General features: G+C 36.0%; 1 protein-coding gene across 2 annotated transcripts in view; it reads right to left on the bottom strand.

The window, feature by feature from the left end:
- The window catches only part of NBAS (NBAS subunit of NRZ tethering complex), a 143,682-nt gene that overhangs the window by 68,597 nt on the left and 59,853 nt on the right, over positions 1-15,232 (bottom strand). For both annotated transcript variants that reach the window (XM_054383463.1, XM_054383464.1), the window contains exons 33-40: positions 15,043-15,156; positions 14,134-14,291; positions 12,794-12,883; positions 9,770-9,937; positions 9,095-9,205; positions 8,731-8,854; positions 5,696-5,772; positions 5,029-5,166 (exon numbers count right to left, since the gene is read on the bottom strand). In XM_054383463.1, coding sequence (XP_054239438.1) covers positions 5,029-5,166; positions 5,696-5,772; positions 8,731-8,854; positions 9,095-9,205; positions 9,770-9,937; positions 12,794-12,883; positions 14,134-14,291; positions 15,043-15,156 — 980 coding nt within the window. The remainder of the gene's footprint in view (positions 1-5,028; positions 5,167-5,695; positions 5,773-8,730; positions 8,855-9,094; positions 9,206-9,769; positions 9,938-12,793; positions 12,884-14,133; positions 14,292-15,042; positions 15,157-15,232) is intronic.

The raw sequence follows: 15,232 nt of genomic DNA, 5'->3' as shown, positions 1-15,232 counted from the left end.
GCTTGAGCTATATTGCAGCACCTGAGCCATATACAGACTTTGGGACAAGCATACACGCCTACTGTAAAACTTCATTAGAATATGATACAGTTTAAGTATAAGGCTGTATCCTTTAAATTTGCACAGTTACTGGACTGGATACATGCAAATATTTCTATACCTTTCTAATTTAAACCTTGAAAACTAAATATTTCATGAGCTATAATTTTCTCTTCCACTTACTAGTTTCCTCTTCCCTGACAGTTATTAAAATACCAGAAGTTAATATTTTTTATCCCAATCCTGTAACACTGATAGCATTTTCAATTAGAAGTATGAATTTTTCAGTGACCACCTCTTATTGTGATGTACATTTTCATGAATACCTTTTCAGGCTAAATTTATAGAGGCCAACCTAGCATTTACCCTCAACTCTCCAAAACTAATTAAAAAAAACAAACAAGCAAACAAACAAACAACAACCAAAAAAGAAAAAAACCCAAACAAAACAAAAAACCCAAACAAAAACTCCACTCTCAATAGCCAAACCACCAAAAAGATGGAGGAGACAGCTCTCTCACACAATGAGATTTAAGCATTGTCTGAAAAATTACCTATACTGTCAACTCAGAGAAAAAGGAAAAAAAAATTGCTAAATTATTTGTCTTCTAAGATGAACAGACAATTTCTGTCAGGCTTCTTGCAAAATTAATTACGTCCACTGACTGGAGAAAACAGTTAGAGAAGCACAGAGAAGGAAAGCAAGAGACAGTAACGCCAATGGACTAGGGAAAGACTGCTTCAAAATGCCTTTGCACTGTTTCCCAGAGAGGAAAGAAACCCTTTCAAGAAGGAAAGCATTAGTACTTAACCCAACTACCTCCCTTGCATGAAAAGCTACAAACACATCTCCAGAGGAGCACAAGCAAGCTAGACCTGAAATCCTTGCTGAAATGAAAGGCTGGTTTGAAGATCTTCCTTTCCAAAACAGTGTTTCTGAACAGCTGGCTCAAGAAAACACTGCTTTCAGAAGTAGGATTTAACAGAACAGCTTATATAACTGTTGAGAAACAAAAATATTCAACACAGTAACCATCTTTTTTTTTAAGTAACATTTATCTTTGAGAAATAAAAAAAAACCCAAACAAACCCAACTATTTAACAACATCTCTTTTCTGAGTGATTCAAATGTTATTTGGTCCTAGCTTTGTAGTGTTGTGTGCTTAACAAAGAAATAGGAGGATCTGTGATACACTGGCTTATCTGTATCAAACACACCCCAATCAGAGGAACACAGTTGTCACAAACTGACTGCAATGTCAGAAATTGCTAGATTACTATTTCAGGGATGATACTGGAAGGTGTTCAAAAATGTCCAAAATGACTCCTAGTTCAGGAGAGATTATTTGTGCTTTAAAACTTCTAACATAGTAGTGTTCAGTGAGCTCTCAATTTTTGTTAGCTTTGATATTTATCCATTTTTTTGAAAACATGTTCATTGAGGCATTACTGAGGAGTAAGCAAATCAATGAGCAAAACTCATAAAATGTGATAGGTCAAAGAGTTAATGAAAAGGGCTAAAAAATACCTGGAAAGTGTCTTACGAAGAACAGCAAAGCCGATAGCAAAAAGTTCTGAAAAGTCACTCAAAATTAGGAAGCCAGTTAGAGAAGTGTGAGGATCACTTGGTGAAAAGGTGTGAAAGGGGCACTCACAGAGAACTCCACAAACTGGTAAGATCTTTGTGTAGTCCTCACTACTGAAGGATGTAGAGGAGAAAACTTGGAAGAGCTGCTTAAGTTAAAAAAAATATCCAGGAAGCATCATGCCAATTGGCCAAGTTATGTGCTTGTACACCACCATGACCAGATGGAATTCACCCCTCAGTTCTCAAGGAACACAAACATGAAATTATGTTATGGGCAAGCTAAGGTGCATCAACAAACATTATAAAAAAAGAGAAAAAAAATCCACCATGAATGAGTGCAAGTTGCATTGTGATATAAATAGAGACAGAAAACAAAACCAAAACTGCGGTGGGGGGATGGATGGATGTACACAGGGACACCTGCTTTGTAGTCCATGAATATGTGAGGTGAAAACAGACCTAATTCTGCTTCTTACAGAGAGACTGATAGAGGCTTCCCTAAGCAGCAAGTAAAAGAAATTCAAAGCAGGTTAAGTGCACAGAGCACAAGTTCATTGTAAAAATGCATCCTTTCACATAGTGACTCAAAAGCCAGGCTACTAATTTGTGAAACTGAACTCCCAGCTTCTTTTTCAACTGTAGGCTGCATCAAAAGCATCACTAAGGGGAATCTCTGAGGTTGCTGTTTCAGTATAATGCCAGTTGTAATGCATGAAAGGACAGGAATTAAATTGAATTTTCTTTAGTTAAAATAACAGGTAATAGAATAAAAAAAAACACTACTAACTTTCTGCTATCAGCAATTTTCGTCGTGTGCTACTAATTACAAAGTTACCATTCTTCTCTGCAACTTTGCCAGGATTTGTTAAAACTGCTGCTTGATGCTCTAAGAAAATGCTTGCTTCCCAACTAAGGTCAGTAAAATACTCCTCTCCAAACCCACAGAAACATCTCAGCATGAGATTAGCATGGGGAACATAATATTAATTAACCTTAGAGTAATTAAACTTTTTCAATCCTTTCCAGAGCAAACAATCCTCCAGGTATATTTATTCTGGTCACTTATCAGATCATCAGGGCAGGAAAAATGAGAAGATAAGCTGTGAAGTGCAAAAATTATCCAGAAGTATGGCTTTTCTTCTCATTCATTAAGACTGAAAAGTAGGGAGTGGTGAATCATAGTGGCAGTGGGGAGCCTTGATGCTGTTGCAGAAAAGGTGCAGCAGCAGACAAAACACTGGGCTGTTGCCACCGTGTAACCACAAAAATAAAGCACATCATCACAGGGGCTGCTATGAAGAAAGCTAACCTCATCCCTGTGATGACCAGTACAGATGTGAACAAACAGAAATACAGCTTCTCAAAGAGCAATGACTCTCCTCTAATCAATGCTTTCCACAGCCAGTCCATTTCTGGAAATTTTGTTCTTGTATCTGACATTATTCTTACAGACCCTTACCTGTGGTTTTATTAGGTTGTAGACTTCCTTTAACATCTTCCTCAAGATAAGAAACTCATATAGCTTGGATGCTCTGAACTGTTACAACAACTCAAATTCAAAATTGTCTTGGGTACAAAACTAAAGCAGTATTGCTTACAAAACTAAAGCAATACCTCACACACAAATTCCTTTGTTTCTCCTAAAAGCAAAATAATAACTTCTTCAGAAAGAGAAATTATCACATTGATTTCCTTTTGGGCATCAACAGTACAATAAAAAAAAAAAATGAGAATTTCTGGCAATTTATGATTCTGTTTTCATGTGCAGATATTAGCTATCAGTATTTCATGTCATGGTAACAAAAAAAAAAAAAAAAAAAAAAAAAAGAAAGAGTAAATTATGCCAGAAGTACTCCTGTACTAGTTTTAAAGATTTATATAATGTCAAAGTAAACACAGGAAATTTAGACTGCATGCTTCTATACAACTTCTCAGAAATTCATCTAGAGTTTTCAGACAAGATGCTTGATTCAATGGACTGCTGAAACCACCTCTACTGTAACTGAAGCTGCTAAACAGAAATGTATGATCTTAAATATTCACCTTGTAAGCATATGGCTGAAGTGCTAGATTTACATCTTTACAGAATACATAAAGGTTTAGAACAGGAGGAAAAAACGATCGGTTAGCCAAAGACCGTATCAGTAGGAGATAAACTACATGGTGCTATTAATAAAACTTTGCTTATTAAACTGCAGTTAGAGTAGAAATAGTTCCATCTTTAACATCTCTGTCCTGATTCTTACGATTTACTTTTTCAAAAAGTTTCATAGCTTTTGCTATAAGATTGTTTAAAAGACTAAAATAAATTATAAAAACTCTCACCCAAAAAAACCTTTCTTTCATCAAAAATGTCTTGCAGCAGGTGGACTTTGGTTTAAAGAATGCTATTGAACAAACACAAATCAGTTCCTCACCACCAACATATTTTGCAAGCCTCAAGAATTTCAGTTGCAGGTAACGTTTTCCTTTATCTTCCAAACAGAAGACAGCAGAATGCAAGTGTCAGTAGGAGCATGAAAGGCTGCCTAACTACAGGACTGGGTATATACAAATACAGGCTTTCTTCTGTAAATCAGAAGTCATTCTGAACATGGGAAAACATCTCCTCCCATGTCACAGTGATGATTTGGTGGCCTTTGTTTCCAGAAAACCTGTAACCACAAGTGTTCTTTTAGCTGTAATCCAGAGCTTGGCTTAAACCCAAACAGTTCAGAGAGCTTCTGTACAGCAGAAAAGCATTGGTGTAAATTCAGAAAGACAAAGGAGAGTTTGTACTTCAAGTATCTTAGTATGAATGGCAATTGGTGCCTTATTAAACTTCATGTCACTTCTTTGATCTAGTTAGGAGTTTACCATCTTAACTGCTTTCATCACAGGCAATGTGTAAGAAGCAAAGCTGGGCCATTTCAAAAAGAAACACTTGCCAAAGGAAATCAACAAATTCATCAACAAATAAGGAGAAATTTTCAACACACCACATGTAAACTGAAATAAAAAACCAACGTACCTCAAGGAAGGCTATGGGAACTTTTTGAATAGCACCAATCTTGTTCAAATGGACACTTGACTCTTCCTAGGAAGTACTGTATTGTATCAGCACCAGATGACAGAATAGGCTATGCTAATTATTCCTCAGTGTTTATAAGATACTTTGAAGACTAACAGTGCTATTACCTATTAATGACATTTGATAATTGCGCTTCCAAAACTCTTCCACAAACTATGGAGTACTTGTCTGTTTACAGCACTGTAGAAGAATAATTACACATAATTTAACAGGCTGCTCACAGTATAGGTCAGATCAGCTCCTTACCAGGCTTAACTCATGTACTGGCTTTTTAGAATAGCTTTAATGCTGCACATTAATGAATATGGTTTTAAAAAGAAAAAGTACTAACCCTGTAGAGAGGGTGGCATTTGTCCTTGAAACATGGTGCCAAACGAGCATAGATCTGCAGGCTATAGTAATAACTTGCCAGCTGGAGAGATAATGCAGAATGTAATTGCTTTTCAAAGCATTTATTGGCATCTACCACCTAGGAGAAAGAGAGCATTAATTTAGATGAAAGAATTAGCAAGCATACGACATGAGGTGCATAAAGTTTATATAAAGCTACTTGCTGTGATTTAGAAATAGCTCTATGTTTTTCCGGAATCAGTAACCTACACACACAGATAATTCTGTGTTATGATGTTTTTATTCTCCTTGCACAAGTACCTAACCAAAATTATTTTACAAATAAAGTTTTGCTGCTTATATACCAGGAAATTATTATCCATATTGCAGAGCTACATTAGAACCATCAGTCAAGTGGCCCAACACTACTTTAAGTAAGAAATTTTGTCTTTTCACCAGTGCCATGCTCACAAGCCAGTCCAATAGCAATTGTTCAGTATTTCTTTTAAATACACCAGCCCAACCTATAAAAATTTGCATTTACATGAATTCAAAGATGTAGATTTTTAAATCCTATGGAAATTTCATTTTCATACAGAATTTTGAAATGCTATGAATAATCTTTCCTGGCAAAAAAACACACAAAAAAAATATCACTATCAACATACCTGCGGCAGTGCAAGTAGATAGGCAAGAGACAAGGCCATATCATTTGGTAAAGCATCACTTGCCAATTGTAGCAGAACTGCAACAAATAGGAAGTGAAAAGAAAGCTTTGATTCCTGTCCCCTCTATAGCCTTGACAGTTAGGAAATGAAATGTTTTCAGTGTAATCACAATTTATTAGACACTAGCTGGAAGCAACTCTATACATACTTAATTAGAAACTTATCAGTGCAATCCAGAAACAGATAATACGCAATTAAGCTGCAGCACAGCTTTACCTTGACTTCCAGGCAAAGCGTTTGATGCATTAACCAAGCAAGAATGAGACTGTGAAGTAACAGATGCTAAACGAAGCCAATAAAATATCACCTGTACTGATTTACAAGTAAATCTTTTGCTTGTAAAATCAAGGCAATAATGTAATGTTGTAGATGTTCAAAGATACGAACCAGATGAATGGTACAAAACGTCTTCTCTTCAAGCCTGAGCTCTAACTCTCTCACCAATTAACACAACAAACTATATTAAAGAACTCTATCTCAATAAAGAAAAAAAAAAGCTGCAAGTATTACAGGAATTTTAAGTAACAGTGAAACACAAAAACCAGGTCCTGTCACATACTGTCAACAGAAGTATCAGCACAACACAGCCAACATTATTTTATCAAAGAATAACTATTTTGATTACAAATAGATGTACTTCTGGCATAACTGACAAAAATTACACACTTTTCCTACACTATAGATACTGCACTTAATTTTTTGTTTAAAAATACCCTACATTTTACAGCAAAGAAATAGAAGAAGAAACAATGTGAGCACCCAAGATTTGTAAATTAGAAACAGGTTCTCTCCTTCATGCAGTTATCTCCTTCTGTATTAAAGTCAAGCATCACTGTGGTTGCTATGGAAGTGTTAAGAAACAATCATAGATCAACAATTCTTGTGATATATTTAACATTCTGCTTTGGGGGTAGAGAATATAAATTATCAGTTCCAGGGACAGCTTCAAAAATCTTATGATACCTGGACCAGAAATTGAATAAGGAATATAAAGTATACAAGCAAAATAATATTGTGACTTCTTTTCTTTCAGAGATATTATTATTACTACTACTACTAACTACTACTACTACTAGAAGTAGAAGCTATCTTCTAGTAACTTGGATATTTATTTTAAGGAAGTCTCAAATATTTATATTCCCACATTACACAAACTACTCTTGAGTGTACGCTGGCAAGAAACAATTACTTTACGCACACAGGCCCGTAGTGAATACTTTGTTCCAAATAATGCTTTGTTTACAAAAGGCTTAAATGACCAATTACAATTTTCAGATTATCATTATTTGGTCATGAGCCTGAAGTGCATTTACATGTTGGCCCTCAGCCAGTTACAACCCCCAAATTTCTATGTGGCAAGTCACCAGAGAGATTGTCTACATGGCAATACATCACAGCTACTGGAAATACTAGCCTGTCCAACAGCACCTATGCTCTATGCTTCAAGTAGTTTATCCTACTAGTTTCTTGCTGCTGACAGCTTGTTTCCACTGTATTCAAAATAATCTGGATGCTGTCCAAGAAAAGATAATAAGATTCTGGATATATATAATATTAAAAACTTGATTAATTATATTTTTGAATGATATCTCCTGCTCTGAGCATAAGCAAAGTTACTTTACATACTCTTACAACCATCATCAGCTAAACAGAAAAAAAGGGGGGAAGAAGAATTTGGGCTCTGCCCTCTTCTCTTTTTCTGGAAAATTGATTGCAAAGCCTTGGGAATACATAATAAATTGTAGGTTCTCTTACAACTGAACATCCCCAGCACGGTAACTACCACACTAGCAAAAATTTTTCTTTGCCCTTTAGATAACCATCATGACAAAACACATAGCACCAATACACGGCCAGAAAACACGATTTACTTCATACTCTTGCATGAAGTTCAACATACAGGCATCCCAGTTGCCAGTATGTACTTGAAAAAGGCTTGCCTCTACTCTAATCCCTTCTGAGAAAAAAACATCCTCTGCCATGACTCAATACATTTTCTGTATGTTTCTGTGCAGATGTGTTCACGTTTCAAAGTACTGATTAAAACGTTCTTTTGCATTAAGAAAGCATGAAAGGGACAAAAATGTGACTTCAACCCCATTTACACAAGCCATTGCTGACCTTTTCTGATTCACAGTGTTATTATATTACAACTGTATGGTTTTTCTGCAGAAATACCATGTATTTCAAAACTACTGGATTATATACTTGTAAAACAAATATGCTGGGTTTAGTAAATATTTGAAATGAAACTTTTCTCATGTTGTGAGTGATTTAATATACTCATTTTTCATGGTAGAACTTACCACAGAGTTAAATATAAACACAGATCTCTTCCTTCAAAATATTAACAGCATGTAAATATTTAAACAGTTCATTTCTTAAACCAGCAGGAAACAGACAAAAGGAAAGATGAACAATTGCAGGTGGTTTTGTTTGGCTTAGTGGTTTTTTTAAAAAAGTGAAACTGCTTCAGTTAAATTATTAAGGTAAAATCAACAAAATTTAGAAATTTCAGATAATTACAACAAGTTCTGGTGATTAGAGAACTTTCAGTTTAGCATTAATTAGCAAATAAAATACTGTAATGACCCTGAAGTACTGAAAGTTGTACACAATGGCACAGAATCTGAACAAGTGGTTAGGCATACATCATTACCTGTAGGTTGCAAATTTCTATTTAAATATCTGTACATGGTAGTATTCAGGAAACCTTCAACAATTCTTCCCACCACAGTATCTGTGTATTTGTCAACCCCCAAATATCCTGCTTATTTGAAGTCAGATTTCTACTTTTTACTGAGCAACTCCTTTTAAAATTACCACTTCTCTTGACAGTTCTGCAGGTGCTTCTATCAAGACTACTTACCAATGCGCTGAACTGGATCACAACTCATACAAAATATCTACTGCATTTATGGATACTCAAACCCATCCATAGATTCATACAGGAGTGAATACACACATACCCATACCTTCTGTAGTTGGTAGCAGGTCTTTTCCTTCGTTCTTTGTTTCTGTCAGTTTCTCTGTTCTCAGCAATACTTCTGCAAAGCTTTCCAAAGAATTGTTCTGGTATGTGCCATAGCTGATTTCAGACTAGAAGTAAAATAAGGTAATTGACACATGTGCACTACGCCCTGCAGTTATATTTAGCTCACTTGCATCAGATGCAATGTTGGTTCCCACATTTGCTTTCCTTTCTGTTTAACTGTTTTTTTCCCCATTATTTCTTACTAAAATTTCAAGTCACACAAATAACCCAAAATCCTTACTTTGATTTAATTTTAAAATATTAACAGAAAGTTAACATTTCAGAATTCTGTAACTGAAACTTACTTCTCCAACATATGGATCAGCAATCAGAGACTCATAAAAGGGATGACAGCCTTGTTTTTCCACAGTGGCATTTTCTCCAGGCCCATTTTTTAACACATCATCATCTTGGCCCTGAAGAGAAAGTATAGTTGAACCTATTTGTAAAAAATCCCATTAAAAAAAAAAAATTCTGTAACTGATGCTCAGAGCAGAACTAACTGTGAATGAAAACATCACTGAATTCAAAGGGGAGCAAATTAGGAGCTATATTACATAAATCAATGCTGAACGAGGTCCAGCATTCTTAAAAAAAAAGAGTAGTATCAGAAAGATTAGTATCATAAACATTATAGAAACGTCACTGGAATAGAGAAGGGAGAAAAGAGAAACAGAAGAGGACGAGCTTTGAATAGAAGAGGACAGCATTTAGTGTGGGCCTCACTCTGCCTTCTCCCCCAAAGTTCCGAAGCTCTGTCAAATTTCAATCGTGCCTTCTCACACTATGCTAAGAAAGTACGAAAAACCATATTACAAAACAGGAAAAGGAAACAGCTTCTTTCAACAATTTCATGATGTCTCTAATTGATTTATTGATTTAAGATGTTCAATTAAGAGGTATCTGCAAAGGAGGACAGCTTTTATACTAACGTATCAGTGAATGTGTAAACACCTGGAAACACACCAGGAATTCCTTACATGCAGTGGTCGAAGATAAGTTAAGGATCTCTTCCACCACTGTCCATCGCTGACAGCATGCAGCATGGCTTTTGTAGTCATAGTTGTATTAGACAATACCTTCATCGTTTTTGATGTCGTCCAGTACAACAAATCAGCAGACTGGCTAGAGGAGACACTGCTTTCGTCCTGTGAGCACATCCAACACACAAGGGCAAGATTCATGCTTTAATTAGCCTAATGACCTAAAGCCAACTGCATTAGAGTTCAGGAACATCCTGTTAATAATATATTTTAGTAATCATTAACTTAAGCAGCAGCTGTGGTGAAAGCCAACAAATGCCAAGTTAAAAGTGGTTTAGGAGTTTCAACCTAACGAGCCTAGCTGTGATCAGCAGAACGTTTTGCCCCTTACTCAGTTACAATCTCATTGCTACAGATACCAGGTTTTAATTTCAAAGTTTGTATTGGTAATACTTTACAGAGTTGTTGAATGCTTCTGTTTAAATAATGATATATCACTAAAAATTATTAGACTGAACACTCTAAAAATTTATCCTCAATAATTCAAGAAAGCTGACAATAGAGACAATCTTTTATTCATACAGAGATAACATTAATTAAGTTGAGGAAAATGGTGAAGAGATGCAAACATTCACCTTTAAGCCAACTGATGAAGTATCACCAAGATTTGAAATTCTGCAGTTGGCACTTACAAGGTACTAAATATAGCAAACCAAAAAGATGGAAGGAAAAAAAAAATCCAAGACCTCAACTTATTCTCAATCCCAAACAGCTTCTGAAATAATGCGTGTATACATCTACACATTATCCTGCAAATCATCTTCAGTCCATCTCAACAAATTCACATGTAAGTAATTTCTTAAAAGCAGGAAACATGTTCCAAACTGGAGCTCTTCCTCATGTAAAGCATTTAAATAATATCCAGAACATCTGTGTTAGTTAATCTGTGTTATTCCAGTCCTGAAAGGTTTGTGTTAATTACACGCTTTACAAAGCTTACACATTAGATGTCAATATATATTTAGGATGCTAATGCAAACACACTGTCTTCAGCAATAGAAAAATATAAATATTTGCCATGATGTAGTAAACCTCCACAGCTTTTCTTCAAGCAACATTTAAGAAAATCTTTCCTATGATTCAAAGATGTCCTCCTCTAGAAATTACGTCTATCTGCCAGAGTTCGTGCTCACGGAAATTGGAAACTGTAAGTTTTTTTGTGCTGATGTGCACAATTAAGATGTACAATGTACAGTAATTAAGTTTTCATATTTACCTATACAAAAGATGGTTTTATTTAGAACAGACATAATGTATGTTTTAAGTACTATATAGATTTAACGAATCAGAGCTAATTTACAAAACATCTCTAACATTTCAGATGTCTGTAACAAAATAAGGGTTATACAGGCACTGTTTCCTCCTGTCATTGAAAGAAATGAAAGATATAAGTTCCTGTTAAATCAAGATGAGGAAGAACAAAAAGAAAAAATATTAAATATGTAGATCTCATTTCAGAGTGTCACACTCTGAAATAAGACATATATATACACACACACATAAATATGTATATATAAACTATACACCAAATATGAATGAGTGGTGTGGCATTTTAAGCTATATGGTGTTAAATAAACCAAAATCAAATACCAGTGTGTTCCATCTATAACTGTCATTATGACAACATTAAGGTAGATGCAACTCAGATATCTTTTCTGAAAATGCCAGACTATGAGACCTTTACTACCTTTTTGCTTCCTTTAGGGCCACCAGGATGATCAGAGGGCTGGAGCACCTCTCCTATGAGAAGAGACTTGAGAGAGTTGGGGCTGTTCAGTCTGGAGAAAAGAAGGCTCCAAGGTGACCTTATTGTGGCCTTCCAGTATCTGAAGGGGGCCTACAAGAAAGCTGGGGAGGGACTTTTTAGGATATCAGGTAGTGACAGGACTAGGGGGAATGGAATAAAGCTGCAAGTGGGGAGGTTCAGACTGGACGTGAGGAAGAAGTTCTTCATCATGAGAGTGGTGAGAGCCTGGAATGGGTTGTCCAGGGAGGTGGTTGAGGCCCCATCCCTGGAGGTGTTTAAAGCCAGGCTGGATGAGGCTCTGGACAGCCTGATGTAGTGTGAGGTGTCCCTGCCCATGGCAGGGGGGTTGGAACTAGATGATCCTTGTGGTCCCTTGGGATCGGAACTAGATGATCCTTGTGGTCCCTTCCAATCCTGACTGTTTCTGTGATTCCTTTCTCTGTTCTTTCCTTTATTCTTGCTCCTTTCCTGCCCTGAAATCTGCTTATCATCTTGAGAAAGATATAACTAAATAGAAAACAGGGGAAAGAATCAATGAAACTTAGAATTTTCCACTCTGGATAGGATAAAATAGAAATTCCTTTTGTAAACAGGTAATTATATCTTTAAAGAGAATGTTCTTGTAATTGTACATGCACAGAATTCAATTTATTAAAGTAATAAATATGACAAATAGAGAAATAATAGCCATTTTTTCATGCTGCCCTGTATCTATTTCCCAACAAAACATTCGATGTTCCTTCTAATCTTACACATAAAATAATTTTGCATGCAATATACAAAAGTTTTACCATGGCAATAAACCATGAACTTCATGATGTACAGAATAAAGGGGAAAAATAGATTTAACTCTAAATATTTTGAAATTAAGCATGTAGCTCAGCTGTATTTTCAAATGTTTTGCTCTGCAGGTGAGACATGAAAAAAATCAAACCAACATTAATGCATATTATGATGTTAACTTCTGTTGGACTTTCCTCTTCTGTGTCTGGGTTGTTTTTGTTTTTTTTTTCCTATGGTGATAAGACTGCATCAGAAGAAGCAATGAAAAATCAGAGCAGACCAAGTGTAAATACGTAAGCAAACCCTTGAACTTAAAACAATCTAAGAACAGAAATTAATGTCTTTCATATTGTAATAGGAAGATGCTGCTAAAATCTCAAATTCAGCTCTTCAGCAAATCACTACTTCTTTAAAAACTTTTTAAAGCTTACCTCTGTATCCTTATTGATCAGTCCTGAGCTATTTACATTCTCATTTCCGTCTGAAGGAAGAAATCGGTAATTCACAGCCTGATAAAGCATCTATAAACACACAGAAAAAAACAAAAATTTCTTACCAATCAAAAAATCTAATCAAATGCAAGAATTATGAAAGATTGTCAATTGATGGTTTGGTTTATATAGTGTCAAAAGCTTGTTTGACTTCAAATACTTATTCTAGGTATAGGCACATAAGGGGAGGAAATAAGGTTTTATTTCAGTTCTGCAAAGATTGCAACAGTGTTTAAACTCATAATTGTACCCACCTCTCTGATATTTGAGTGCTTTCATGATTTTAAAAAAAAAGAACAATGAATAGCTTGCAGGAGCTAGACTTAATTTCAAGCCCTTTGAAGCATTTTATTGTGATGTTATCCTATAAATGAAGCAGCACAATCTGCCTTATGTTGCCTGTATTTCTCATGCATATTACCATATAAATAATATTGTAAGAGAAAGGCCATGCACTTGTAGTTGCCTTAGACTGTGTAAGTACTGTAGCCATTGATCCCTTCTACCCCATTCTTCAGATAGAGTGGAAGGTAAGATGGTCTTATTACACAAAGATAAATTTATGAACATTGTGAACTTAGACAATTATGAACCCTTAAACAAGTGACAGTGCACAGGCCAAGCCACAATTACACTGAACAGGAATTTAACATTTTGACAACCTAAATCACTGAGCTGCAGTTTCAAATACAATTTCTCAAAAGGTTTTCTGTGTCATCTTGCCATAACTTGTATTTAAATGCTACAATTATGTGCTCTCACGTATAGTGTATGATCAGCTGAACACCTGAGACATGATTCCACTAAGAAGTCAGTCATTGCACAGTCAGTAAAGATGACTCCAAGTCTGTGGTAGCTTTTAAAGCCATTACATAGTAGAAATCAGTGAGAAAAGAATGTCATTGCATATTGGGTAGAGATCATAAAAATGCAAGGATGTACACTTAATAGACATCTATGTGAGCACTAAATGAAGCTGAATTAAAAAGTATAAACACCTGGAAATCACTGGAAAAAGTTAATTACATTTGCAAAAAAATATACTTAAATCAGGGAATAAATGAACAAGTTAAAAGTACTAGAGAGAGAATAAAAGTGCACTTGGAGTTGAGAAGCCAATTCATCATATAAAAATGCTTATTAAAAGACTTAAATTTGTTAAAACACAATGAAAGCAGAAAACCGGGATGGAACTTAAGGGAACAAACTTAAAAATAAGCCCGTGACCCTTTTACTTTGGTAATCACTGAATTTGCATGAAAAGTTTCAGAAACACCTACCTGGGTTTGCAGTGAACTGCTCACTCCTAACAATGCCTCTATAGCACTTGGGGGACAGTGTGTCAGAGCAAAAGCCATGAGTTCCTGACGCGCACCCAAGTCATGGTAGCCTTCTGATTGCCCAAGCTGACTGCATACTTCCCAGCTTTTAGAATAACCTACAAGAGAATACAAAACATACTTCTGAGGTTGCCAAGCCTCACAAGTGATAGCAGGATGCTGCAGGATTCTTACTGGACAAGATAAAGGAAGACATGTGGCATTCTTGCTGACATTTAAGATCCCCTGAGAAAGGAGCCATAAATAGTCCCTATTTATGTGGCTGGGAAAAAAAAAAAATCAACCAATTGATCACAGAATGTATCCAGTTGGAAGACACCTCAAAGGTCATCCAGTGCTGAAGGGTCAACATTAAACCATGTCCCTAAGTGCCAGGTCCACATGCTGCTTAAACACCCCCAGGAATAGCAACTCCACCACTGCCCCAGGCAGACCATTTGAATGTTTGATAACCCTTTCAGGGAAGAAACATTTCCCAATACCCAGCCTAAACCTCCCCTGGCACAGCTTGTAATCATTTCCTCTAGTCCTGTTGCTTGTCATCCGGCAGAACAGCCTGGCCCCTTCCTCGCTTAAACCTCTCTTCAGGTAGTTATGGTTCCCAGAGGTAAACAGAAAAGCTCCCTAAGGCTACATGTCTGTAAGTTTGGTAACTATCTCATTAGATAAGAGTATTTTCTGTATAAATCTCCATTCTGAAGATGTCATTTGATATTCACAAATGAAATGTAACTGATTTTTTAATTAAATGGACCAGTCTGAACTGCCATACATCAGAGTAAGCTCAGAGTCAAAAAATCAAGATTTCCGCCACCATCACGCCACACAACCCTCTTTTATTCACTTCACCTGCAGCCATGAGCTCCTGACAATGCATGCTAGCTGCTTTGTAGTCCTGGAAACTGAGAGCTTGTTCCACTAAGAGGATTAAAACTTGACCTTTTCTCTCCATCTGATCATCTCCTGTAAGAAAAATTCAACATTTTTATTAATTGGAATTAATGGTTGTCTTAACCTTGGTACTTTATTACATAAGAAA

This window comes from Indicator indicator, chromosome 9 (genome assembly GCF_027791375.1).
Source record: "Indicator indicator isolate 239-I01 chromosome 9, UM_Iind_1.1, whole genome shotgun sequence".
In the NCBI taxonomy this organism is placed as follows: Eukaryota; Metazoa; Chordata; class Aves; order Piciformes; family Indicatoridae; genus Indicator; species Indicator indicator.
This window is presented reverse-complemented; position numbering and strand designations above follow the sequence as displayed.